Source organism: Symphodus melops, assembly GCF_947650265.1.
Source record: "Symphodus melops genome assembly, contig: scaffold_263, whole genome shotgun sequence".
Classification (NCBI taxonomy): Eukaryota; Metazoa; Chordata; class Actinopteri; order Labriformes; family Labridae; genus Symphodus; species Symphodus melops.
The window spans coordinates 10,001-37,373 of NW_027636417.1; the positions used below are offsets into that span (position 1 = coordinate 10,001).

At 45.9% G+C, this 27,373-nt stretch overlaps 2 protein-coding genes across 3 annotated transcripts in view; both read left to right on the top strand.

The window, feature by feature from the left end:
- Nucleotides 1-12,492, top strand: part of abat (4-aminobutyrate aminotransferase) — a 17,929-nt gene extending 5,437 nt beyond the window's left edge. Inside the window, exons 6-15 of the mRNA XM_079373367.1 lie at nucleotides 1,234-1,314; nucleotides 3,051-3,143; nucleotides 5,472-5,534; nucleotides 5,604-5,667; nucleotides 5,814-5,962; nucleotides 7,205-7,342; nucleotides 7,591-7,758; nucleotides 7,845-7,991; nucleotides 8,245-8,356; nucleotides 9,851-12,492. Coding sequence (XP_079229493.1) covers nucleotides 1,234-1,314; nucleotides 3,051-3,143; nucleotides 5,472-5,534; nucleotides 5,604-5,667; nucleotides 5,814-5,962; nucleotides 7,205-7,342; nucleotides 7,591-7,758; nucleotides 7,845-7,991; nucleotides 8,245-8,356; nucleotides 9,851-9,972 — 1,137 coding nt within the window. The 3' untranslated portion in view covers nucleotides 9,973-12,492. The remainder of the gene's footprint in view (nucleotides 1-1,233; nucleotides 1,315-3,050; nucleotides 3,144-5,471; nucleotides 5,535-5,603; nucleotides 5,668-5,813; nucleotides 5,963-7,204; nucleotides 7,343-7,590; nucleotides 7,759-7,844; nucleotides 7,992-8,244; nucleotides 8,357-9,850) is intronic.
- Nucleotides 12,493-19,235: 6,743 nt separating this feature from the next.
- Nucleotides 19,236-26,241, top strand: rcn3 (reticulocalbin 3, EF-hand calcium binding domain; the record flags this gene model as incomplete). Of its 2 annotated transcripts, none has more annotated exons than XM_079373369.1 (7): nucleotides 19,236-19,357; nucleotides 19,688-19,911; nucleotides 21,092-21,285; nucleotides 21,518-21,690; nucleotides 22,134-22,194; nucleotides 22,271-22,470; nucleotides 26,134-26,241. In XM_079373369.1, exons 1-7 carry the CDS (start codon nucleotides 19,355-19,357, stop codon nucleotides 26,239-26,241), a joined length of 963 nt encoding a protein of 320 aa, XP_079229495.1. In that variant the 5' UTR covers nucleotides 19,236-19,354. The 2 variants fall into 2 exon arrangements, with proteins under 2 accessions (XP_079229495.1, XP_079229494.1); XM_079373368.1 differs by lacking the exon at nucleotides 26,134-26,241 and adding an exon at nucleotides 25,251-25,650 and having other exon boundaries at nucleotides 19,242-19,357.
- Nucleotides 26,242-27,373: the final 1,132 nt, after the last annotated feature.

The following is a 27,373-nucleotide window of genomic DNA, read 5'->3' on the forward strand; positions in this document are numbered from 1 at the left end:
TAGATGCAGGTGTAGTTCAAAGCTGCAGGTGTAGTTCAGAGCTGCAGGTGTAGTTCAGAGCTGCAGGTGTAGTTTAAAGCTGCAGGTGTAGTTCAAAGCTGCAGGTGTAGTTCAGAGCTGCAGGTGTAGTTCATAGATGCAGGTGTAGTTCAGAGCTGCAGGTGTAGTTCAGAGCTGCAGGTGTAGTTTAAAGCTGCAGGTGTAGTTCATAGCTGCAGGTGTAGTTCAGAGCTGCAGGTGTAGTTTAAAGCTGCAGGTGTAGGTTAAAGCTGCAGGTGTAGTTTAAAGCTGCAGGTGTAGTTCAGAGCTGCAGGTGTAGTTTAAAGCTGCAGGTGTAGGTTAAAGCTGCAGGTGTAGTTTAAAGCTGCAGGTGTAGTTCAGAGCTGCAGGTGTAGTTTAAAGCTGCAGGTGTAGTTTAAAGCTGCAGGTGTAGTTCAGAGCTGCAGGTGTAGTTCAGAGCTGCAGGTGTAGTTCATAGATGCAGGTGTAGTTTAAAGCTGCAGGTGTAGTTTAAAGCTGCAGGTGTAGTTCAGAGCTGCAGGTGTAGTTCAGAGCTGCAGGTGTAGTTCATAGATGCAGGTGTAGTTTAAAGCTGCAGGTGTAGTTCATAGATGCAGGTGTAGTTCAGAGCTGCAGGTGTAGTTCAGAGCTGCAGGTGTAGTTTAAAGCTGCAGGTGTAGTTCAGAGCTGCAGGTGTAGTTTAAAGCTGCAGGTGTAGTTCATAGATGCAGGTGTAGTTTAAAGCTGCAGGTGTAGTTCAGAGCTGCAGGTGTAGTTCATAGATGCAGGTGTAGTTTAAAGCTGCAGGTGTAGTTCATAGATGCAGGTGTAGTTCATAGATGCAGGTGTAGTTCAGGTCAGGCTGATGAAACATGTTGTGTAAATTAATTTTAAATGAACTTTTAACTTGTATGAGTTTCACACAAACAGTAACACAGGTCTGTGTGTGTGTGTTCTGTGTGTGTGTTCTGTGTGTGTGTTCTGTGTGTGTGTGTTCTGTGTGTGTGTGTGTGTTCTGTGTGTGTGTGTTCTGTGTGTGTGTTCTGTGTGTGTGTGTTCTGTGTGTGTGTGTGTGTTCTGTGTGTGTGTGTTCTGTGTGTGTGTGTTCTGTGTGTGTGTGTTCTGTGTGTGTGTGTTCTGTGTGTGTGTGTTCTGTGTGTGTGTGTTCTGTGTGTGTGTGTGTTCTGTGTGTGTGTGTTCTGTGTGTGTGTGTTCTGTGTGTGTGTGTTTCAGAGTACGATGGTGAACCGTCCCGCTCTCGGGATCCTGCCGCCGGAGAACTTTGCAGATAAAATCACAGAGAGTCTCCTCTCAGTCAGTAGCACACACACACACACACACACACACACACACACACACACACACACACACACACACACACACACACACACACTCACGTCCTCGCACGCACACACAGAACACAAACACACAAGACCCACGCACGCACACACACGTGCATATGCAGAACACACACACAGGAAACCCCACGCACACACACAGGAAACCCACGCACACACAGGAAACCCACGCGCACACACACAGGAAACCCACACACACACAGGAAACCCACGCGCACACACACAGGAAACCCACGCACACACAGGAAACCCACACACACACAGGAAACCCACGCGCACACACACAGGAAACCCACACACACACAGGAAACCCACGCACACACACACAGGAAACCCACGCACACACAGGAAACCCACACACACACAGGAAACCCACGCACACACAGGAAACCCACGCACACACAGGAAACCCACACACACACAGGAAACCCACGCACACACAGGAAACCCACGCACACACAGGAAACCCACACACACACAGGAAACCCACGCACACACAGGAAACCCACGCACACACAGGAAACCCACACACACACAGGAAACCCACGCGCACACACAGGAAACCCACACACACACAGGAAACCCACGCACACACAGGAAACCCACACACACACAGGAAACCCACACACACACAGGAAACCCACACACACACAGGAAACCCACACACACACAGGAAACCCACGCACACACACACAGGAAACCCACGCGCACACACACAGGAAACCCACGCGCACACACAGGAAACCCACACACACACAGGAAACCCACGCACACACAGGAAACCCACGCACACACAGGAAACCCACGCACACACAGGAAACCCACGCACACACAGGAAACCCACGCACACACAGGAAACCCACGCACACACAGGAAACCCACACACACACAGGAAACCCACGCGCACACACAGGAAACCCACACACACACAGGAAACCCACGCACACACAGGAAACCCACACACACACAGGAAACCCACACACACACAGGAAACCCACACACACACAGGAAACCCACACACACACAGGAAACCCACGCACACACAGGAAACCCACACACACACAGGAAACCCACACACACACAGGAAACCCACGCACACACAGGAAACCCACGCACACACAGGAAACCCACACACACACAGGAAACCCACGCACACACAGGAAACCCACGCACACACAGGAAACCCACACACACACAGGAAACCCACACACACACAGGAAACCCACGCACACACACACAAGCATATGCAGAACACACACACAGGAAACCCACACACACACAGGAAACCCACACACACACAGGAAACCCACACACACACAAGCATATGCAGAACACACACACAGGAAACCCACGCACACACAGGAAACCCACACACACACAGGAAACCCACACACACACAGGAAACCCACACACACACAGGAAACCCACGCACACACACAGGAAACCCACGCACACACACAGGAAACCCACACACACACACACACACACACACACACACACACACAGGAAACCCACACACACACAGGAAACCCACACACACACACACACACACACACAGGAAACCCACACACACACAGGAAACCCACACACACACAGGAAACCCACGCACACACACACGCACACACACACAGTTATTGTGACATACATCACGTTTAAATGTGTTTTTAATACAGTGTGTGATTCTGTTGGCAGGTAGCACCCAGTGGCATGACTCGTGTTCAGACGATGGCGTGCGGCTCCTGCTCCAATGAAAACGCCTACAAAGCCATGTTCATCTGGTACAGGGTGAGTAAACCAGGTTAACTGTTCACCTGGTTAACTGTTCACCTGGTTAACTGGTTCACCTGGTTAACTGGTTCACCTGGTTAACTGTTCACCTGGTTAACTGTTTACCTGGTTAACTGGTTCACCTGGTTAACTGTTCACCTGGTTAACTGGTTCACCTGGTTAACTGTTCACCTGGTTAACTGTTCACCTGGTTAACTGGTTCACCTGGTTAACTGTTCACCTGGTTAACTGTTCACCTGGTTAACTGTTCACCTGGTTAACTGGTTCACCTGGTTAACTGTTCACCTGGTTAACTGGTTCACCTGGTTAACTGTTCACCTGGTTAACTGTTCACCTGGTTAACTGGTTCACCTGGTTAACTGTTCACCTGGTTAACTGTTCACCTGGTTAACTGTTCACCTGGTTAACTGGTTCACCTGGTTAACTGTTCACCTGGTTAACTGGTTCACCTGGTTAACTGGTTCACCTGGTTAACTGTTCACCTGGTTAACTGTTCACCTGGTTAACTGGTTCACCTGGTTAACTGTTTACCTGGTTAACTGGTTCACTTCGTTAACTGGTTCACCTGGTTAACTGTTCACCTGGTTAACTGGTTCACTTCGTTAACTGGTTCACCTGGTTAACTGGTTCACTTCGTTAACTGGTTCACCTGGTTAACTGTTCACCTGGTTAACTGGTTCACCTGGTTAGCTGTTTACCTGGTTAACTGGTTCACTTCGTTTACTGGTTCACTTCGTTAACTGGTTCACCTGGTTAACTGGTTCACCTGGTTAACTGTTCACCTGGTTAACTGTTCACCTGTTTAACTGGTTCACTTCGTTAACTGGTTCACCTGGTTAACTGTTCACCTGGTTAACTGTTCACTTCTTTAACTGGTTCACTTCATTAACTGGTTCACCTGGTTAACTGTTCACTTCTTTAACTGGTTCACTTCAGTAACTGGTTCACCTGGTTAACTGTTCACTTCTTTAACTGGTTCACTTCATTAACTGGTTCACCTGGTTAACTGTTCACTTTGTTAACCGGTTCACCTGGTTAACTGGTTCACCTGGTTAACCGGTTCACCTGGTTAACTGGTTCACCTGGTTAACTGGTTCACCTGGTTAACTGGTTCACCTGGTTAACTGTTCACTTCTTTAACTGGTTCACTTCGTTAACTGGTTCACCTGGTTAAATGGTTCACCTGGTTAACTGGTTCACCTGGTTAACTGGTTCACCTGGTTAACTGGTTCACCTGGTTAACTGTTCACTTCTTTAACTGGTTCACTTCGTTAACTGGTTCACCTGGTTAAATGGTTCACCTGGTTAACTGGTTCACTTCGTTAACTGGTTCACCTGGTTAAATGGTTCACCTGGTTAACTGGTTCACTTCGTTAACCGGTTCACCTGGTTAACTGGTTCACCTGGTTAACTGGTTCACCTGGTTAACCGGTTCACCTGGTTAACTGTTCACCTGGTTAACTGGTTCACCTGATTAACCGGTTCACCTGGTTAACTGTTCACCTGGTTAACTGTTCACCTGGTTAACTGGTTCACCTGGTTAACTGGTTCACCTGGTTAACTGGTTCACTGGTTCACCTGGTTTACTGTTCACCTGGTTAACTGTTCACCTGGTTCACTGTTCACCTGGTTCACTGTTCACCTGGTTCACTGTTCACCTGGTTAACCGGTTCACCTGGTTAACTGGTTCACTTCGTTAACCGGTTCACCTGGTTAACTGGTTCACCTGGTTAACTGGTTCACCTGGTTAACCGGTTCACCTGGTTAACTGTTCACCTGGTTAACTGTTTCACCTGGTTTACTGTTTCACCTGGTTCACCTGGTTAACTGTTCACCTGGTTAACTGTTCACCTGGTTCACCTGGTTAACTGTTTCACCTGGTTAACTGGTTCACCTGGTTAACTGTTCACCTGGTTAACTGTTCACCTGGTTCACCTGGTTAACTGTTTCACCTGGTTAACTGGTTCACCTGGTTAACTGTTCACCTGGTTAACTGTTCACCTGGTTCACCTGGTTAACTGTTTCACCTGGTTAACTGTTTCACCTGGTTTACTGTTCACCTGGTTAACTGGTTCACCTGGTTCACCTGGTTAACTGTTTCACCTGGTTAACTGTTTCACCTGGTTTACTGTTCACCTGGTTAACTGGTTCACCTGGTTCACCTGGTTAACTGTTTCACCTGGTTAACTGGTTCACCTGGTTAACTGTTCACCTGGTTCACTGTTCACCTGGTTGACCTTACATGTTTCAATAAATAAATTATCCTATCTGCCGTTTGATTGGCTGGTTTATTGACCTCATGTGACCTTTGTTTTTGTGGTGCAGAATAAAGAGCGAGGACACAACACGCCGTCTGAAGAAGACATCAGCAGCTGCATGATAAACCAGGTGAGACACATTCATAATAATGATTAATAAATTGTGAACATTGAATGATGTCCTGACTCTGTGTCTCAGACTCCAGGATGTCCTGATCTCAGTATTTTATCCTTCATGGGTGGTTTCCACGGCCGGACGATGGGTGTGTATCTCTCTGTGTGACCTTTAACAGATTGATATTCACATTTTAATATTTATAAAAAATATTATTCTATGAGATTAAAATGAGATCCAAACTGCGAACTAAAGGCTGTTCCTCACTCACTCAATGCTTATTTATTGTTTCAGGTTGCCTAGCAACAACACACTCTAAAGCCATCCACAAACTGGACGTGCCATCGTTTGATTGGCCGATTGCTCCGTTCCCAAGACTGCAGTATCCTCTGGAGGAGTTCACCCGGGAGAACGCTCAGGAGGAGGCACGCTGTTTGGAGGAGGTGTGTGACTGTGTGTGTGTGTGTGTGTGTGTGTGTGTGTGTGTGTGTGTGTGTGTGTGTGTGTGTGTGTGTGTGTGTCTCTGGCTTACACAGAGACGCTGTGACAGAAACGCAGCAACGACTCCACTCCGGATTCAAACTACAGACCGTCTACACGGCAGGTCTCTGAGTGAAAACCATGTAGTTCTCCCGCCCGGCCAGTAGTGGGCAGTGGAACTTTACAGCGTGACACTCAGTACAACACAACTTCCTGTTTAGCGGCGAGTTCTCCCAGGTCTTCGCTAAACGCTGCGTATGGTCGCCCTGTGCGGCGAGTTCTCCCAGGTCTTCGCTAAACGCTGCGTATGGTCGCCCTGTGCGGCGAGTTGTCCCAGGTCTTACCTAAACGCTGCGTATGGTCGCCCTGTGCGGCGAGTTCTCCCAGGTCTTAGCTAAACGCTGCGTATGGTCGCCCTGTGCGGCGAGTTCTCCCAGGTCTTCGCTAAACGCTGCGTATGGTCGCCCTGTGCGGCGAGTTCTCCCAGGTCTTACCTAAACGCTGCGTATGGTCGCCCTGTGCGGCGAGTTCTCCCAGGTCTTAGCTAAACGCTGCGTATGGTCGCCCTGTGCGGCGAGTTCTCCCAGGTCTTAGCTAAACGCTGCGTATGGTCGCCCTGTGCGGCGAGTTCTCCCAGGTCTTAGCTAAACGCTGCGTATGGTCGCCCTGTGCGGCGAGTTCTCCCAGGTCTTAGCTAAACGCTGCGTATGGTCGCCCTGTGCGGCGAGTTCTCCCAGGTCTTAGCTAAACGCTGCGTATGGTCGCCCTGTGCTCGGGTAAAGGTTGAACTGTTTGCTGCAGGTGCCCCCCCGTATCAGTTTCACTCCACCCTGGAGGTCAAATTCAAAAGCTTGAGTTTTCACCCCCGTGAAACACACTGTGTGTGTGACTGTGTGTGTGTGTGTGTGTGTGTGTGTGTGTGTGACTGTGTGTGTGACTGTGTGTGTGTGTGTGTGTGTGATCAAATACCAATAAAAATAAAGCTGATAGTCAGCTGGCGGCAGAAGTGAATATGATTTATAACTGATTTATAACTATATATAATTGTTAATATGATTTATAAATATATATAATTGTTAATATGATTTATAACTATATATAATTGTTAATATGATTTATAAATATATATAATTGTTAATATGATTTATAACTATATATAATTGTGAATATGATTTATAACTATATATAATTGATCGATGGTTCAGGTGGAGGATCTGATCGTCAGGTGGAGACAGAAGGGAAAGCCGGTGGCAGGGATTGTAATCGAGCCGATCCAGGCTGAAGGTGGAGATAACCACGCCTCCCCTGACTTCTTCAAGAGCCTCCGCAACATTGCACGCAAGGTAAGTGCCATTACTATGGAAACAGATCTGCAGTAAATGTCTGCCCTCATCCAGATTACACATTCAATAATAATATTGGACATTTATTGACACATGAAATCATGAGCATTCCTGTGACGTTAGTTTGTTGTTATTCAATCAGCAGTGATGGAGGTTCAGACTGTCAGCAGGACATTAAATAATAACTCTCAGAGAGCACACTCCCTCATTACTGATCGATGTGAGCGTCTTAACCCTTTCCTCCCCAGCACGGCTGTGCGTTTCACGTGGACGAGGTTCAGACAGGGGGCGGGGCCACAGGAAAGTTCTGGGCTCATGAGCACTGGGGCATGGACGACCCGGCAGACATTGTGTCCTTCAGTAAGAAGCTGCTGACCGGAGGATACTTCTACAAGGATGAACTGCAGGCTGACAAGGTTCACATTCACTCTTTGATTCAGAGCATGTGACGCAGACAGACACGTGTTACAGAAACGTGTGTTTCCTTTGCTTCCTTATTTAGGCATACCGTATCTTTAACACCTGGATGGGGGATCCTTCAAAGAACCTGATCCTGGCTGAAGTCTTGAATGTGATCCGCAGAGAGAACCTTCTGGCAGAAGTGTGTCGCTCAGGGAAGGCTCTGATGAACGGCCTTTACGAGCTGCAGGTACGACATCGTATCAGCAATAGCATAAACATTAGCATTACCACTAACACTAGAGTTACTCACCAACAGTGTGTAGTTCACTGCAAGTGGTTCTGCTCTTTGTCATCTGACCTGTGTGTGTGTGTGTGTGTGTGTGTGTGTGTGTGTGTGTGTGTGTGTGTGTGTGTGTGTGTGTGTGTGTGTGTGTGTGTGTGTCTGTGTCTGTGTCTGTGTCTGTGTCTGTGTGTGTGTGTGTGTGTGTTAATCTCTTCAGGCTCAGTACCCCGGCATACTGAGCCGAGCTCGAGGACAGGGGACATTCTGTGCCATCGATATCTGTGATGACTCCACACGCACCAGCCTGCTCAACAAGGCCAGAGACAAAGGTACTAACAGGTGTACAGACAGTTAACAGTACCTGTGATTGACAGGTGTACAGTTAACAGTACCTGTGATTGACAGGTGTACAGACAGTAAACAGTACCTGTGATTGACAGGTGTACAGACAGTAAACAGTACCTGTGATTGACAGGTGTACAGTTAACAGTACCTGTGATTGACAGGTGTACAGACAGTTAACAGTACCTGTGATTGACAGGTGTACAGACAGTTAACAGTACCTGTGATTGACAGGTGTACAGTTAACAGTACCTGTGATTGACAGGTGTACAGTTAACAGTACCTGTGATTGACAGGTGTACAGACAGTAAACAGTACCTGTGATTGACAGGTGTACAGACAGTTAACAGTACCTGTGACTGACAGGTGTACAGACAGTTAACAGTACCTGTGATTGACAGGTGTACAGACAGTAAACAGTACCTGTGACTGACAGGTGTACAGACAGTTAACAGTACCTGTGATTGACAGGTGTACAGTTAACAGTACCTGTGATTGACAGGTGTACAGACAGTAAACAGTACCTGTGATTGACAGGTGTACAGACAGTAAACAGTACCTGTGATTGACAGGTGTACAGTTAACAGTACCTGTGATTGACAGGTGTACAGACAGTAAACAGTACCTGTGATTGACAGGTGTACAGACAGTTAACAGTACCTGTGATTGACAGGTGTACAGACAGTTAACAGTACCTGTGATTGACAGGTGTACAGACAGTAAACAGTACCTGTGATTGACAGGTGTACAGACAGTTAACAGTACCTGTGACTGACAGGTGTACAGACAGTTAACAGTACCTGTGATTGACAGGTGTACAGACAGTAAACAGTACCTGTGACTGACAGGTGTACAGACAGTTAACAGTACCTGTGACTGACAGGTGTACAGACAGTTAACAGTACCTGTGACTGACAGGTGTACAGACAGTTAACAGTACCTGTGATTGACAGGTGTACAGTTAACAGTACCTGTGATTGACAGGTGTACAGTTAACAGTACCTGTGACTGACAGGTGTACAGACAGTTAACAGTACCTGTGATTGACAGGTGTACAGTTAACAGTACCTGTGATTGACAGGTGTACAGTTAACAGTACCTGTGACTGACAGGTGTACAGACAGTTAACAGTACCTGTGACTGACAGGTGTACAGACAGTTAACAGTACCTGTGATTGACAGGTGTACAGTTAACAGTACCTGTGACTGACAGGTGTACAGTTAACAGTACCTGTGATTGACAGGTGTACAGTTAACAGTACCTGTGATTGACAGGTGTACAGTTAACAGTACCTGTGATTGACAGGTGTACAGACAGTTAACAGTACCTGTGATTGACAGGTGTACAGACAGTTAACAGTACCTGTGATTGACAGGTGTACAGACAGTTAACAGTACCTGTGATTGACAGGTGTACAGACAGTTAACAGTACCTGTGATTGACAGGTGTACAGACAGTTAACAGTACTTCTGATTGACAGGTGTCCTTCTGGGTGGCTGTGGATCTCACTCAATCCGTTTCCGTCCTGCGTTGGTCTTCAAAGAGTACCACGTCCACATGTTCCTGAACATCTTCAACGACGTTTTGGCCCAGCACAAATAAACCCAACTTGACAACGGACCTGAAGGTCCTGAGAGGCCTGAAGGATACCTGAGGGACTTTAGGGACTTGAAGGACTCGGACTTACCCTACCTTCTACTGATTGAATCCTGTCATGATGAACACAATCCTCACAGAAATTTACACACCTGTCAGCTCTGTTTACAGGTCAACGACCAATTCATCTTAAAAAACTGATCAATCATCATCCATTCGCTACATAAGATCCTGCTGTACCAGGGAGAACCAATCAGAGAGCAGGTTACTCTGGACCCTGTGCTAAATTGAAAGAATCAATGTATTGATAGAGGCAGCCGGTTGAACAGGTGAGTCTGTTTGTCTGGCAGGTAGCATTAACATTGTATTAATGTAATTAAGGTGTGCTCATTGACGTACCCCCACACTGTCCGACACACACTCTGTCAGGGCACATCAGGGCTGTGACCACAATATTCAACTTTGAATTGATACCTCTGGAAACAACTGACATCATTACCACGGCAACAACACTTGAGTCTTAGACACACGATACTGGTTCATTTCTTGTTTTATTTTGCTCACTGTCTAAAATGCACAACGATGTCAGCAACATGTTGAAGGGATTTGAACGCGAACACGTTTTTCTACAATTCTGACAGCGAGCAGGTAGAATCTGAAGGTATTAGTCCAAAAACACCATCACATTGCATGATCCTTGACAGACTGTGGCGCCCTCTGGTGGTGGAGAGTGTGGGAGCGTCTTGTGTTAAAGAAACCAGCCTGCATGTCATTAAAGCTCCTCGCTCTGCTTCTGACTGTTGCTCTTCATAGGAATGCTTTTTCAGCTTGAAATGTTTTAGCCCAGAAATGTGAAACTTTGATGGACCATAAAAATGTCTTAGATGATGTAGTGCCTGCATGCCTTTTTATACGGCCTCCATCACGCGTTAAAAACAGTCTGAACACGCTGAACGAGAGCTTCATATCAGCTGCCACGGTTACTCTCAATAATGTCCATATTCACTCTTTCTCCTGTTTGTCTTGTAGACAGCTACGGTGGCTTCAAAGGACAAACGACAAAAAGCACAAAGAAATGCGCCTCATATCTCTCTCACACTCTGACACACACACACTCACACTCTGAAACACACACACACACACACACACACACACACACACACACACACAGAGTCTGAAACACACACACACACTCAGACACACACTCTGAAACACACACACACACTGAAACACACACACACTCAGACTCTGAAACACACACACACACACACACACACACACACTGAAACACACACACACTCACACTCTGAAACACACACACACACACACACACTCACACTCTGAAACACACACACACACACACAGAGTCTGAAACACACACACACACACACACACAGAGTCTGAAACACACACACACTCAGACACACACTGAAACACACGCACACTCAGACACACACACACACACACACACACACACACTGAAACACACGCACACTCAGACACACACACACACACTGAAACACACGCACACTCAGACACACACACGCACACTGAAACACACGCACACTCAGACACACACGCACACTCAGACACACACGCACACTCAGACACTGAAACACACGCACTCAGACACACACTGAAACGCACACACACACTCAGACACACACACACAGTCTGAAACACACGCACACTCAGACACACACACACACTCTGAAAGACACACACACTTATGAACCACATTATGAACCTGTGCTTAGAGCTGCTAACTCTACAGATCTTTTTTGTTTGTGCGCCTGTCACTTTGTTGGCGTGACGGACACGTTCATGTTAGGGTTAGCCTAGCATTCATGTTAAGGTTAGCCTAGCATTCATGTTAGGGTTAGCCTAGCATTCATGTTAGGGTTAGCCTAGCATTCATGTTAGGGTTAGCCTGGTGTTCATGTTGAACTTCCACTCTGAACTCAGGAAGACATCAGGAGAGGCTGTGAGCCGAGCAGCTGCTAATGTTAGCTTAGCTTGTTTATAGGCACCACGTCAGACATCATATCAGATATTTATGATGAAGATAATCGCTAATCCTATAATGATGAAGATAATCTCTAACACTATAAAGATAAAGATTATCTTTTTGTTTTATTCACACAGTTTGTTGCCCATGTTAGCCTGTTAGCTAACTGTAGCTAATTAGCTTAGCTTTAAGCACAGGTCCATCTTGTCTCTGCCCCGTGCTCTGACTCTGGCGCTCTGTCATTGGTTGAATGTTCATGGCGCCTTCAGGCGAGTGTAGCAGCTCATTAACGTGACTATGTGTATGGATATTTACGCTTAGCAATTCATGAAGGATGAGGACGACGGCGCCCATTCGTCCCTTTGTCGTCGCTCAGTCTTACCTGATGTAGAGTTCCCATAATCCTCTTTGTTTATTACAGTAATTCTTTCTCTTGTGATCTGACTTCAATTGATGTAATTATTTGAATGGCTCTAACTGTTGTACTGTGATCAATAAATTCATTCAGTTCTGACTAACGCAAAGATTGTTGATTTGTCCTGATGAAACTATTCGTCACAGGTTCAGCTGAGACGCAAAGGTAAACGTTACACAGGTAAACATGCGACACGGGTTGACGTGACAAGGGTGAACATGCGACATAGAAAAACATGCAACACGGGTAAACATGCAACACGAGTAAACATGCAACATGGGTAAACATGTGTCGTGGAAAATTCTCCTTTTACGAGGTGGAGAGTTGCTAATTCTCAAAAGAAGAACTTCACGGTGGCGCTTGAATCAGATCTCTTTTAATACGTGCAGCACGGAGGAGAGGCCAGAGCATCTTCTCCCGAACCCTTACATTACAAATCCTTATATGCAGTACAGAGAGATGGAGGGAGGTGACCTTACACTTAACAAATGGTGATCTTTACATTACAATAGTTATTTGAAGTTTCCTGTATCCTGTCCTCTGGAGACAGTGACTCTGTGATAATCAAATTACATTTACATTTTGTATGGTGTTGTCTGAGAAAGAGGATGCCCTCCTGTGGCTTTCTTTCACCTTCATTCTTCAGAACATTTGCTGTCTCCTGGAAGTCTAGTTAATTTCTCACATTCCTCCCTTTTTGACACAAAGTGTCAAAACAACATTTATAGAAATTATCATACAAGGTCATTATAACAGACTGTTCATTACAGTGAAAAGATGAATGAAAAAACAAATAAAGAGATAAAAAAATAAAACAAAAACAAAACAAAATAATAACAAAATAGGCACTTATGTTGTTGAAACAGTTCTCTGTGGCAAGTTTTTTGATCATGCCCTTGTTGGATGTTCCGATCCTGTGTTGAATCTTGTGTCTTCATCTGTTGTTGTACACAGTCCATGTTTACCCTTCTGTAAGAGATGGGGTGTCTAAGTATCAGTATAGTGAATCAGTTGATGATAGGTAATCGTCCCACGGCGTCCTCTCTCAGCACTCCGTAGGTTAGATCGTCGTTCTTCCGTCGGTGCCATGGCTCGAAAAAGGTTTGCAGTGATGTATGGATCTTGGTATCCCTCTCAGCTATCCGATCGTCAGTGGATGTTGTCATCATCTCCAGGTGTCCCTCTCAGTTATCTGGACAGCAGTTGTTGTTGTCAGCAGCTCCAGATCTGGTTCTTGTCCACCGTGGTTAAAACGTCCATGCTTCCTTCTCAGGTCCTTTCCATCTCCAGGCTGGATGTTGTGGAGTTTCACCAATGTAATCCCCAGAAGGGCCGCTTTCACCTTAGGGAAGACAACTTAGAAAACATGGTTATCCACCCCTTTGACACATGGTCAAGACCATGTGTCAAACTTTTGAGGCACAGAGATATCTTTGAGGGGTAAAAACGTCATTTTGGACAGATAAAACATTTGTAGAGTGGGGGAGACAGGTGAAAGAGCAGCAGTCCCAGGAGCTTCAAATCCCAGTGACTCTGGGTCATTAGCACCTGTATGAGCTGACATTTACATACTGATGAAATGCATATTTAAAGTCAGTATGTACTGTGAAATCCTTCCCAATAGTACAGCTGCCTGAGCAGACAGGTTAGCAGTGTTAGTACAAACAAATCAAAGTTAATGAAAAGAGTGTCAAAGAGTGCATCTCTTGGTTTTTGACACAGACAGGGGTGTGGTTCTCCATCTTGAGCTGTAAAGAGTAAGGTTAAGACTGTTCTTCATTTTAAAATCACATGAGTGCACAAAAAGATTTAAAAAGGTTGGTAGTGTCTGGTAGTCATAGACAGAGGGAACTCGATAAAGCTTGTGTCAAGTCAGTTGAAGCTTTATCTGTGTCAGGAGTTCAAGTCAAAAAAGTCAGTCATGGCCAAATATCTACCCCCATGTGTGGGGGTAGGGAGATCTCCACCCTTTTTAAAATCCATGGACAACAATAGCCTGTTCAAACCAATTAGGCAACCGTTTGTTTGTTTTTGCAGTTTTTTAACATCCAAGATTGTGGACGTAAATCAGGACCAAATTTATGAAACTCCGGAGTAAAATAATGCATTTTTAAAAAACTAAAAATAGCTTGCAAACTTGTCCTGCAAAATATCGGACCGTTTTCTGCCAGAAAACAAAAATGGACAAACAACAAACACTGTCTCAGCTTGACAATGCCTCTGCATAGGGAAACATATACACAGACACTGTCAATATACTGAACAAGTGTATTAATACACAATGGTTGATAAAAAACTAATTTCTCAGCTCTATTTCAATCCAGAGTGAAAAATTGGAGAAGAACACCCTATGGTATCTACATCCAAGAATAAAAATGCACCATTGATTGTGAAAGCAACCCAGAACTGTGAGTCAAGATGAAAAGAAGAATGCTAGAATTTGCATTTGTTAAAACAAACAAACAAACAAAAAAAACCCAAGCTGATTAACATTAGGTGTTACAGACATCTGTCTGATGCTGACCACCTTCATTTACATCCCTTAAGTACTTTAATGAATTCCAACCCCAATTTGTTTTTTTTTGTTTTTTTTTCTTCAGGCACGATGGGGGAGGTATGGTGAGATTTAGAAAGTTCAACAATAGCACTTTAATTTATAAAACAATGATTTCAAAAACAGTCTCAGGACTAAATGGATATCTTTTATCTCGTCTAAAATTACATTTTGACTGGAAAACAATATACTATTCTATTTCTAAAATTCAAGATTGTTTAAAATTTTAATTATCATTACAGTGTTAGTTGCAGTTTATTCTTTTTCAGTCGAATCAGTGTTTCTCTGTGTGTAGGTGTGTGTGTGTGTGTGTTTGTGTGCGTGTGTGTTTGTCTCTGTATGTGCTGCTCACTACTCTGACCTGCCTCCTCCATTTCCTATGGCTGCATCAAGGGGAGTCCTGGAGCCTGAATGGAAAGTCCCTGCAGTGGAGCATGTGGCCAGGTTTCTCTTGGCATCTCTTCTTTCTCCTCGAGAAGAGTCGGGGGTAGCGCACTCACGTGACAAATGTCCATAACCTTCACACCTGTAACACTTTCTCTTGCGTCTGTCTTCATACCTCCTTTGAAGTGATCTGTGTGGCCCCTCTCTCCTCCCTCCTCTGCTCCTCATGCCATTGTTGTTCTGTTGTGACTGCTGTCTTTGTCCTGGTTCCTGCGGGTTACCTCTCTGGTAATACATCGTCTGAGCAGATTGAAGGTTCTTTGCTTCTTTAAAATCCAAATCAATTTGATTTCTTTCAGCGTGCAAAACATGTGTCCATACAGTTGTCATGGGCTCTGTTTCCCAGCCTACACAAGTAGCCATGACACGATTCTTCAGTCCCGGATGGAGACCATTAATCAACGCCGCTTTTAGCAGAGGAGGTGTCGACGGCTGGGCAGTAATGGCAGGGAGAGCATATGGAGGAGGCAGATTTCTTTCTCTTGCCCTACGTTTCTTTTGCTCTTTACTTTCACACAAACCTTCTTCTTCTACTTCCTCTTCTGCTTTCTTTTGTATTTCTGCTTCTCTTTCCCATTTTTGGAAAGCTTGCCAGTCAATACCTTTCTTTCCTACTTTCTGTTTCTTTTCTTCCAACATAACTCTACACCTTTCTAAACATTCTATGCTTAATGTACCTTTAATTGGAAACACCCCCTCAGTTATATGGTGCCAAAGTGGAACATCCTTAACAACACTTTTCCCCCATTTTTCTGCCATTATTTTAGCAGGACCTGAAAGAGGGTCATCTAGCATTTTTAACTTCCCGGTTTTATTCCCCATGTTTTTCAGTGACTCACTGGGACAGGTTTGCTTAAACGTTCAATGGGCTTATCACTCACACAACTTCACAATCACACTGATCTTCCCATACAGTGTATGGTTGGATCTTATCAAACACACACTAAAACTTTTCGCAACTTAATTCAGCCAGGTGGTTTGTATGACACATAAGTTCCGAGCAACGCACCTTAATAGCATACAATCTGCATGCCAGACACTGAATGTCGCAAACAAAGTTTTTATTTTTGATTATCACTCATACGCCCATTTTATTTTAGTGGGGCCTTGTATATCTATAATAATCGTTGTTTCACGTGTTTTATTCTTTAAGTGCAGACAGCCTCGTGCTGTTCGTTAGATATTTTAGTTTCATTTTTCGTTTTTTCTTTTTCTTAACTTTTCTCGTTTAAGACACTCTAAACATATAAAACGCACAACACATCAACAAAACACACTACACATCAACCTCCATCACCGCGCAGGGTATGGGAATTACCAAAACATAAACCTCCAAGACCGGTATTACATGGGCATGGCGTCCATAAAACACTATATGGACCCGAAAAGCATAACTGAAACCACCCCAAAGGACTTAAATTACGTTTCAGCTACCTAGGCTTTTACAAATTGAGCAAATGATTCAAACGCCGTACTCACTTAGATAGAGCGTCCGCTGTCTGCACCCTGTATCTGACGTCAGGTGGGATCCAAAATCTCCGTTTGTCGGAGCGGAATTTTCCCGGCCGGCAGCTCCTTCAGTTCAGTCTCAGGGAGCAATCAGCGGAACGTCTATCCCATCCTCTCGTCGCCATAATGTCGTGGAAAATTCTCCTTTTACGAGGTGGAGAGTTGCTAATTCTCAAAAGAAGAACTTCACGGTGGCGCTTGAATCAGATCTCTTTTAATACGTGCAGCACGGAGGAGAGGCCAGAGCATCTTCTCCCGAACCCTTACATTACAAATCCTTATATGCAGTACAGAGAGATGGAGGGAGGTGACCTTACACTTAACAAATGGTGATCTTTACATTACAATAGTTATTTGAAGTTTCCTGTATCCTGTCCTCTGGAGACAGTGACTCTGTGATAATCAAATTACATTTACATTTTGTATGGTGTTGTCTGAGAAAGAGGATGCCCTCCTGTGGCTTTCTTTCACCTTCATTCTTCAGAACATTTGCTGTCTCCTGGAAGTCTAGTTAATTTCTCACACATGCAACATGGGTAGACGCAACACGAGTAAACATGCTACACGGGTCGACATGCAACACGGGTCGACATGCAACACGGGTAAACATGCAACACGAGTAAACATGCAACACGGGTAAACATGCAACACGGGTAAACATGCAACACGAGTAAACATGCGACACGGGTGGACGTGACGGGTAAACCTGCGACACGGCTAAACATACGACACAGGGAGACTTGCGACACGTGACAAGGGTAAACATGCGACACGGGTAAACATGCGACACGAGTAAACATGCGACACGGGTAGACATGCAACACGAGTAAACATGCAACACGAGTAAACATGCAACACGGGTAAATACTGTTTTCTGCAGGGTGAAGTCTCAGTGGCATGGGGGGGGGGGGGGGGGGGGGAGTCCAGGACAGAACAGACCCTCCTGTCAAAGCAGGAACATGAAAAAATAATGTGTCATGTTTTTCAAAATAAAGTTCCAAAGAGACGAGCTGAACTCTGAAGGCTGTTCCATAACTCTGTATATATGAATTCTTTCATGTTCAGATCCTCCACATGTGGAAAGTGTAACATGGGACACTGAAGCTTAAGTGCATTTCTTCCAGAACATTTAAGCAAATAAAGATTGGTGTTGAATGTAAGCAGGGAGTCATGTTACTGAAATCAATACTGACTTGATGTCAAACATGGAGGATGACGTACCTGAAGAAAGTTCAAAGACAGGATTTAGACTAAAGCTGTTTCAAAGACAAAATATATGAAATTAGGAACAGAATTATTTTGTTGATGTATTTGTGTATCAAATGATGTCATAATATTTTGAAAATGTGTTGTAATAGTTTCTATTTCAGGCCCTCAGTCTTCCCTCCATGTTTTTAATGTTTGACCTTGTAGAGTAACATAGTTTGTCTTTTAAGTTTCAGATTTATATAGTGATTCTATAATTAGCTAGCCAGAGTAGTTTATTGCTAGGGTTAGGGTTCGCTAACTCTGGTAACTACTACTTTAAAGGAACAAGTCGACAACTTTCTGTCCATTGCTCTTTATCTAGAAACGGTTTGTATACAGAAACGTGGATGAGACGCCACCTTGCGGCAATCGCGTATTGTTGAGTAACGTTTAAGTATATGCCAGCAAATAGGAAAACCTAGCTCCCCCTCGTGGCTACCCTATAATTAACCTAATTAGGTTAAGCATAATTTTATAAAACTTACGTTACAGCACTAATGGTAGAACAAATGTTCTTGTACATTAATTTAAGTTTTTATCTTAAGTATTTCTAAATTTTAAAACCACTGTTTCAGACAGATTAAGATGAGATCTGATTTTATGAGGAGACATCTTGGGGATTTTATAATGATGTTTCTTAATATGAAAATATCAAACACAAAAATGTCCCACATTACCTGAACCCACCCTGAGGACTCAATCTGCACATTGTTTTGTACATTACTACTTTACTGGACCCCGGTCACTTTACACTATTCTTTATTTTATTATTTGGTAGATTCAAATAACTCCTTTCATTTTTTACATTATATTCTATTTTACTGTCAGTGTATTAATAATTGAGTATTTATTGTTATTGCATAGCCTTGCTGAACTGTCTTTACATTTCTTTGAACACCTGTAAGAGCATGTGACAAATAAAATCCTGAATCTTATTTCTGTGTATGACGTCAGAGGTCAAAGGTTAACTGATGAAACACTGTAAATACACCGGGAGACTTTTATTTTGTTGAATCATAAAGAGTTGCGTTGACGTGACAACGTGGCGGTTTACAGCCAATCAGAGCGTGAGGATTTGACAACTTTTCATTTGCTACAGTTTGCCTCTGGACGATGGTGATTGGATGCGTGAAGTAGAAGCTCCGCCCTCGCGACGTTGATATTTAAAGGAACAAAGCGTGAACGTGGATTGAGCTGCTGCAGAGGAGAGATGGTGAGTTTATGTTTTTATCTTTGAGAGAGTGAAAGAACAAACAGTAACTTAGAAAGTGTTTAAAGTGAACTTATAACTTCATTAGGTTAATACTTCATCATCACTGTATCTGGGCTCTTTATCGATTATTCCCTCTGATTATTCATGAGCTGCATGTTTGGACATTTTTTTAAAGTTCATTAAAAATAATGAATTCAATCTAGGAGTAGAGTTGTCGACAGATACACCAACATGTACAGCTAATGCTAATGCTAATGTTAATTCTTTTATTGAGAACTGTCACTTTAAATCAGAGTTTAACCCTTTGCGTTCTCTGTGTTTTTACAACAGTCCATCATGAAGATGCTCACGTCACTCGTGTCTCTCTGCATCCTGGCTGATGTAGCCTTCGCCGTACCTGCTCAGGAGAAACGCATTCATCACCATGCCGACCTGAGTGACCACGCCCATGAGGACGCCAACAGCTTCAAGTACGACCACGAGGCGTTTCTTGGGAAGGAGGAGGCCAAGACGTTCGACCAGCTGACCCCTGAGGAGAGCAAGGAGAAGCTGGCGTAGGTCTTCCTCACCTTCATCATCACTTTTACTTAGCTGCTGCTCAGACAGAAACAATCAATCACTGATAGATAGATAGATAGATAGATAGATAGATAGATAGATACTTTATTGATCCCGAAGGAAATTCAAGTGATGTTAATATTGATCGGTTCAGTCTCAGAGTGTTTTCATCTGAGCTGTAATTTATGAAAGGAGCAGTCTGTAACTCTGCCCCTAGTGTTTAAAATGAGTACTGCAGTCTAAACTCTAATCATCACAGAGAGCTGTCTCCCCCCCTCCTCTCACACAGCTCTGCATGTGGTGGACACTGTAGCTTCAGTGTTTAGCCAGCTCTGCATGTGGTGGACACTGTAGCTTCAGTGTTTAGCCAGCTCAGCATGTGGTGGACACTGTAGCTTCAGTGTTTAGCCAGCTCTGCATGTGGTGAACACTGTAGCTTCAGTGTTTAGCCAGCTCAGCATGTGGTGGACACTGTAGCTTCAGTGTTTAGCCAGCTCAGAATGTGGTGGACACTGTAGCCTCAGTGTTTAACCAGCTCTGCATGAAGAGACACTGTAGCTTCAGTGTTTAGCCAGCTCTGCATGTGGTGGACACTGTAGCTTCAGTGTTTAACCAGCTCTGCATGTGGTGGACACTGTAGCTTCAGTGTTTAGCCAGCGCTGCATGTGGTGGACACTGCAGCTTCAGTGTTTAGTCAGCTCTGCATGTGGTGGACACTGCAGCTTCAGTGTTTATCCAGCTCTGCATGTGGTGGACACTGTAGCTTCAGTGTTTATCCAGCTCTGCATGTGGTGGACACTGTAGCTTCAGTGTTTAGCCAGCTCTGCATGTGGTGGACACTGTAGCTTCAGTGTTTAGCCAGCTCTGCATGTGGTGGACACTGTAGCTTCAGTGTTTAGCCAGCTCTGCATGTGGTGGACACTGTAGCTTCAGTGTTTAGCCAGCTCTGCATGGGTCTGTAAAGCTTTCTGCGTTCTAACCTCTCTCCATGTTTCATCTCCAACATTGATCCTAGTTTGAGCAGCTTTCTGCTGCTGGAGCTTATTAGAAACATGCAGAGGCTTTTTAGCTCGGGTACAATCACTTCTATCTGAAGCAGTTCCACTGCCCGCTTCCATCGCTGCAACACCTGTTCACCTGATAACTGTTTAACCCTTTAACATCCTGTCTCTGCAGGAAGATCGTGGATCGCATCGACACGGACAAAGACGGCTTCGTGAGCCACAGCGAGCTGCACTATTGGATCAAACACCGTCAGAGGAGGTACATCCAGGAGAACGTGAACAAGCACTGGAATGACTATGACAAGAACCAGGACGGAAAGATCAGCTGGGAGGAGTACAAGAACACCACCTACGGATATTACATGGGTAACCTTTAAATCTGCTGTTTACCTGCTGATCCATTTATAACGACACAAGGGTCAGACCATGTGCAGGACATTACGGCTACTTCTATAAATTAAAAACAATCCATAAGTCCGTATCTGGGGTCAGGACTCCTTTTTGTTGTTGCCGTGGTAACAACCAGGAATCATTATGGTTTGAGTCGACCATAGATCCAAAGTCCTGAGAGTCTTCGAATTTAAACTTTCGATTCCAGATGACGAGTTCCACGACGTCGACGACAAAGCGACATATAAATCCATGCTGACCCGGGATGAGAGGCGATTCAAGATGGCTGACAGAGACAGAGACGGCATTGCCACACGAGAGGAGTTCACCGCCTTCCTCCACCCGGAGGAGTTTGACTACATGAGAGACGTGGTGGTGCAGGTATACTCGAATGATCTTAGACTTAAACATTAAAGCTCCTCCCCTTTAACCTCCAGTGACTCACAGCTGGTTAAAAAAAGCCTCGGCAGCAGGTGAAGTCCAGGTGCAGCCTCCTTAGTTTGATCGAGTTTCTGGGCCGACCGCCGAAGAGAGGAGCGGTCGAAGCGATGGTTCCTTTGTGTCAACAAACATAAAACAATCTAATTACCAAACAACATGACAACTGGACTCAGCAGAACAACACAAACATGTCGAGGGAGGCGTGGCACAGGAGCGCTGCAGGCACACCTGACTGTAATAATTAATCCAGCAGGACAGTGAACCATGTGGCATCTTTGACCACAAGATGGCGCCATTCAGGCCTCCATGGAGTCACGTCAGTGTGTCTTACTTATTATATTTTTAGTTTGTGATCGAACTCCTTCATCCTTTTTATTTTTCAGGAATCGGTTGAAGACATCGATAAGAATGGGGACGGAAAAATCAACTTAGATGAATACATTGGTAAGAAAGCCTGACTGACTCCACCCCTTTTCATCTCACCTGATGTATGTTTATGTAATTGTGCGTGTCTCCACAGGGGACATGTTCTCACCTGAGAATGGGGAGTCAGAGCCTGAGTGGGTCCAGACGGAGAGGAAACACTTCTCTGAGTTCAGAGACACAAACAAAGATGGTTACCTGGACGCTAATGAGGTGGCTCAGTGGATTCTACCTGGAGAAGTGGACCACGCCGACAATGAGGCCAAACACCTGATCCACGAGACGGACACCAACAAGGTATACACCCTCACATAGGCACTGCACACTGACGGTGATGTCACTAGGACAGGTAATGGTGATGTCACTAGGACAGGTAACACTGACGGTGATGTCACTAGGACAGGTAACACTGACGGTGATGTCACTAGGACAGGTAACACTGACGGTGATGTCACTAGGACAGGTAACACTGACGGTGATGTCACTAGGACAGGTAACACTGACGGTGATGTCACTAGGACAGGTAACACTGACAGTGATGTCACTAGGACAGGTAACACTGACGGTGATGTCACTAGGACAGGTAACGCTGACGGTGATGTCACTAACACAGGTAACACTGACGGTGATGTCACTAGGACAGGTAACACTGACGGTGATGTCACTAACACAGGTAACACTGACGGTGATGTCACTTGCACAGGTAACACTGACGGTGATGTCACCAGGACAGGTAACACTGACGGTGATGTCACTTGCACAGGTAACACTGACAGTGATGTCACTTGCACAGGTAACACTGACAGTGATGTCACTAGGACAGGTAACACTGACGGTGATGTCACTAGGACAGGTAACACTGACAGTGATGTCACTAGGACAGGTAACACTGACGGTGATGTCACTAGGACAGGTAACGCTGACGGTGATGTCACTAGGACAGGTAACACTGACGGTGATGTCACTAGGACAGGTAACGCTGACGGTGATGTCACTAGGACAGGTAACACTGACGGTGATGTCACTAGGACAGGTAACACTGACGGTGATGTCACTAGGACAGGTAACACTGACGGTGATGTCACTAGGACAGGTAACACTGACGGTGATGTCACTAGGACAGGTAACGCTGACGGTGATGTCACTAGGACAGGTAACGCTGACGGTGATGTCACTAGGACAGGTAACACTGACGGTGATGTCACTAGGACAGGTAACGCTGACGGTGATGTCACTAGGACAGGTAACACTGACGGTGATGTCACTAGGACAGGTAACGCTGACGGTGATGTCACTAGGACAGGTAATGGTGATGTCACTAGGACAGGTAACACTGACGGTGATGTCACTAGGACAGGTAATGGTGATGTCACTAGGACAGGTAACGCTGACGGTGATGTCACTAACACAGGTAACACTGACAGTGATGTCACCAGGACAGGTAACGCTGACGGTGATGTCACCAGGACAGGTAACGCTGACGGTGATGTCACCAGGACAGGTAACACTGACAGTGATGTCACTAGGACAAGTAATGGTGATGTCACTAGGACAGGTAACACTGACGGTGATGTCACCAGGACAGGTAACGCTGACGGTGATGTCACTAGGACAGGTAACACTGACGGTGATGTCACTAGGACAGGTAACGCTGACGGTGATGTCACTAGGACAGGTAACGCTGACGGTGATGTCACCAGGACAGGTAATGGTGATGTCACCAGGACAGGTAATGGTGATGTCACCAGGACAGGTAACACTGACGGTGATGTCACTAGGACAGGTAACACTGACGGTGATGTCACTAGGACAGGTAATGGTGATGTCACCAGGACAGGTAACACTGACGGTGATGTCACCAGGACAGGTAACGCTGACGGTGATGTCACTAGGACAGGTAACGCTGACGGTGATGTCACCAGGACAGGTAACACTGACAGTGATGTCACTAGGACAAGTAATGGTGATGTCACTAGGACAGGTAACACTGACGGTGATGTCACCAGGACAGGTAACGCTGACGGTGATGTCACTAGGACAGGTAACACTGACGGTGATGTCACTAGGACAGGTAACGCTGACGGTGATGTCACTAGGACAGGTAACGCTGACGGTGATGTCACCAGGACAGGTAACACTGACGGTGATGTCACCAGGACAGGTAATGGTGATGTCACCAGGACAGGTAACACTGACGGTGATGTCACCAGGACAGGTAATGGTGATGTCACCAGGACAGGTAACACTGACGGTGATGTCACCAGGACAGGTAATGGTGATGTCACCAGGACAGGTAACACTGACGGTGATGTCACTAGGACAGGTAACACTGACGGTGATGTCACTAGGACAGGTAATGGTGATGTCACCAGGACAGGTAACACTGACGGTGATGTCACTAGGACAGGTAACACTGACGGTGATGTCACTAGGACAGGTAATGGTGATGTCACCAGGACAGGTAACACTGACGGTGATGTCACCAGGACAGGTAACGCTGACGGTGATGTCACTAGGACAGGTAACACTGACGGTGATGTCACCAGGACAGGTAACGCTGACGGTGATGTCACTAGGACAGGTAACGCTGACGGTGATGTCACCAGGACAGGTAACGCTGACGGTGATGTCACCAGGACAGGTAACGCTGACGGTGATGTCACTAGGACAGGTAACACTGACGGTGATGTCACTAACACAGGTAACACTGACGGTGATGTCACCAGGACAGGTAACACTGACGGTGATGTCACTTGCACAGGTAACACTGACGGTGATGTCACCAGGACAGGTAACGCTGACGGTGATGTCACTAGGACAGGTAATGGTGACGGTGATGTCACTAGGACAGGTAATGGTGATGTCACTAACACAGGTAACAGGGACGGTGATGTCACTAGGACAGGTAATGCTGACGGTGATGTCACTAACACAGGTGTGTTGAATACACACCCTCACCTGTCTGTTAACATGGAGACACTAATTACAGTAATTCTGGATTAATTATTTTCTTCTTTGTCTCTCCTCTTACTCCTGTCAATCAAAATCAAACCCCGCCCCCTGGCGTTGTCCAACAGGATGAGAAGATAACGAAGAAGGAGATTCTGGCGAACTGGAACATGTTTGTGGGCAGCCAGGCCACCAACTACGGCGAAGATTTAACCAAGAGACACGACGAGCTCTGAGCAGCATCACCTGAATGAACACTTCAATAAGAAAGGGGGCAGGGCTACGGGGAGGGGGGCGTGTCCTGTGGATGTGTCACAGGTTGGGTCCGTTAAATACAGAAAGAATAAGATGTGTGCTACATCATGACGCGAGGCTCCGCCCCCATGATGTAAGACTCCAAACCGATGATTCCCTGCAGGAAACGTGTTTGTAGAAGCGTTCTGATTGGAAGCTCACGGAGCGTCAGAGAACGTGTTGTCTGTGTCGGAATCAGGAGCCGTCGGAAATAAAGATTTGTTTTTTCCACGAGTCAGCGTGCTGCATGTGTTCCTCTGAGGGAACAGGTGACTCAGTGCAGGTGAACAGGTGACTCAGTGCAGGTGAACAGCTGACTCAGTGCAGGTGAACAGCTGACTCAGTGCAGGTGAACAGCTGACTCAGTGCAGGTGAACAGCTGACTCAGTGCAGGTGAACAGCTGACTCAGTGCAGTGAACAGGTGACTCAGTGCAGGTGAACAGGTGACTCAGTGCAGGTGAACAGGTGACTCAGTGCAGTGTGAACAGGTGACTCAGTGCAGGTGACTCAGTGCAGGTGAACAGCTGACTCAGTGCAGGTGAACAGGTGAATCATTTAAGAGGTACAAACATTCATATTACAGAGGAAAACACCTTTGTCTGTTCAGCTCCACTTTAATGATGTGACCACGCCCACACCATGTGACCACACCCACACCATGTGACCACGCCCACACCATGTGACCTGCGATAAGTAAACAATGTGTCCCTCATCAGGACGGACGTCTGACTCTGACTGAACTGATCGAACATCTGGACTTCATCTCCATCAGCACCATCACTGACTACGGAGGCATGAAGGTGGAGGAGCACGATGAGCTGTGATTCAGGCTGGGGGGGGGGGGGGGAGGAGAGAGAGAGAGGAGAGAGAGAGGAGAGGGAGAGAGAGAGGGAGGGGGAGAGAGAGAGAGGGGAGAGGGGGGGGGAGAGAGGGAGAGAGAGAGAGAGGGGGAGAGAGAGAGAGAGAGGGAGAGGGGAGAGAGAGAGAGAGAGGGGGGGGGGGAGAGGGAGAGAGAGAGAGAGAAAGAGGAGAGAGAGAGAGAGAGGGGGTAGAGACAGAGAGAGAGAGAGAGGGGGGGGTAGAGACAGAGAGAGAGAGAGAGAGAGAGAGGGGGAGAGAGAGAGAGAGGGGGGGAGAGAGAGAGAAAGAGGAGAGAGAGAGAGAGAGGGGGGTAGAGACAGAGAGAGAGAGAGAGAGAGAAAGAGGGGGGGAGAGAGAGAGAGAGAGGGGGTAGAGACAGAGAGAGGGGGAGAGAGAGAGAAAGAGGAGAGAGAGAGAGAGAGGGGGTAGAGACAGAGAGAGAGAGAGAGAGAGAAAGAGGGGGGGAGAGAGAGAGAGAGGGGGTAGAGACAGAGAGAGAGAGAGGGGGAGAGAGAGAGAGAGAGAGAGGGGGGGGTAGAGACAGAGAGAGAGAGAGAGAGGGGGAGAGAGAGAGAGAGGGGGGGAGAGAGAGAGAAAGAAGACAGAGAGAGAGAGAGAGAAAGAGGGGGGGAGAGAGAGAGAGAGAGGGGTAGAGACAGAGAGAGGGGGAGAGAGAGAGAAAGAGGAGAGAGAGAGAGAGGGGGTAGAGACAGAGAGAGAGAGAGGGGGAGAGAGAGAGAGAGAGAGGAGAGAGAGAGAGAGAAAGAGGAAAGAGAGAGAGAGAGGGGGTAGAGACAGAGAGAGAGAGAGGGGGGAGAGAGAGAGAGAAAGAGGAGAGAGAGAGAGAGAAGAGGGAAAGAGAGAGAGAGAAAGAGGAAAGAGAGAGAGAGAGAGAGAGTCAGGAGGAGAAAGATGAGCAGAGGGTTTGAACTTGAGGAGAAGCAGCTGAAATTGTGAATAAAATAAAAACGTTCGATTCTGTTTGTTTTTAATGTGAAATCAAAGATGTTAACACGACTCAGAGATCAGTAACACCAAACACCAGTCTGTGGTCACACACACACACACACACACACACACACACACACACACACA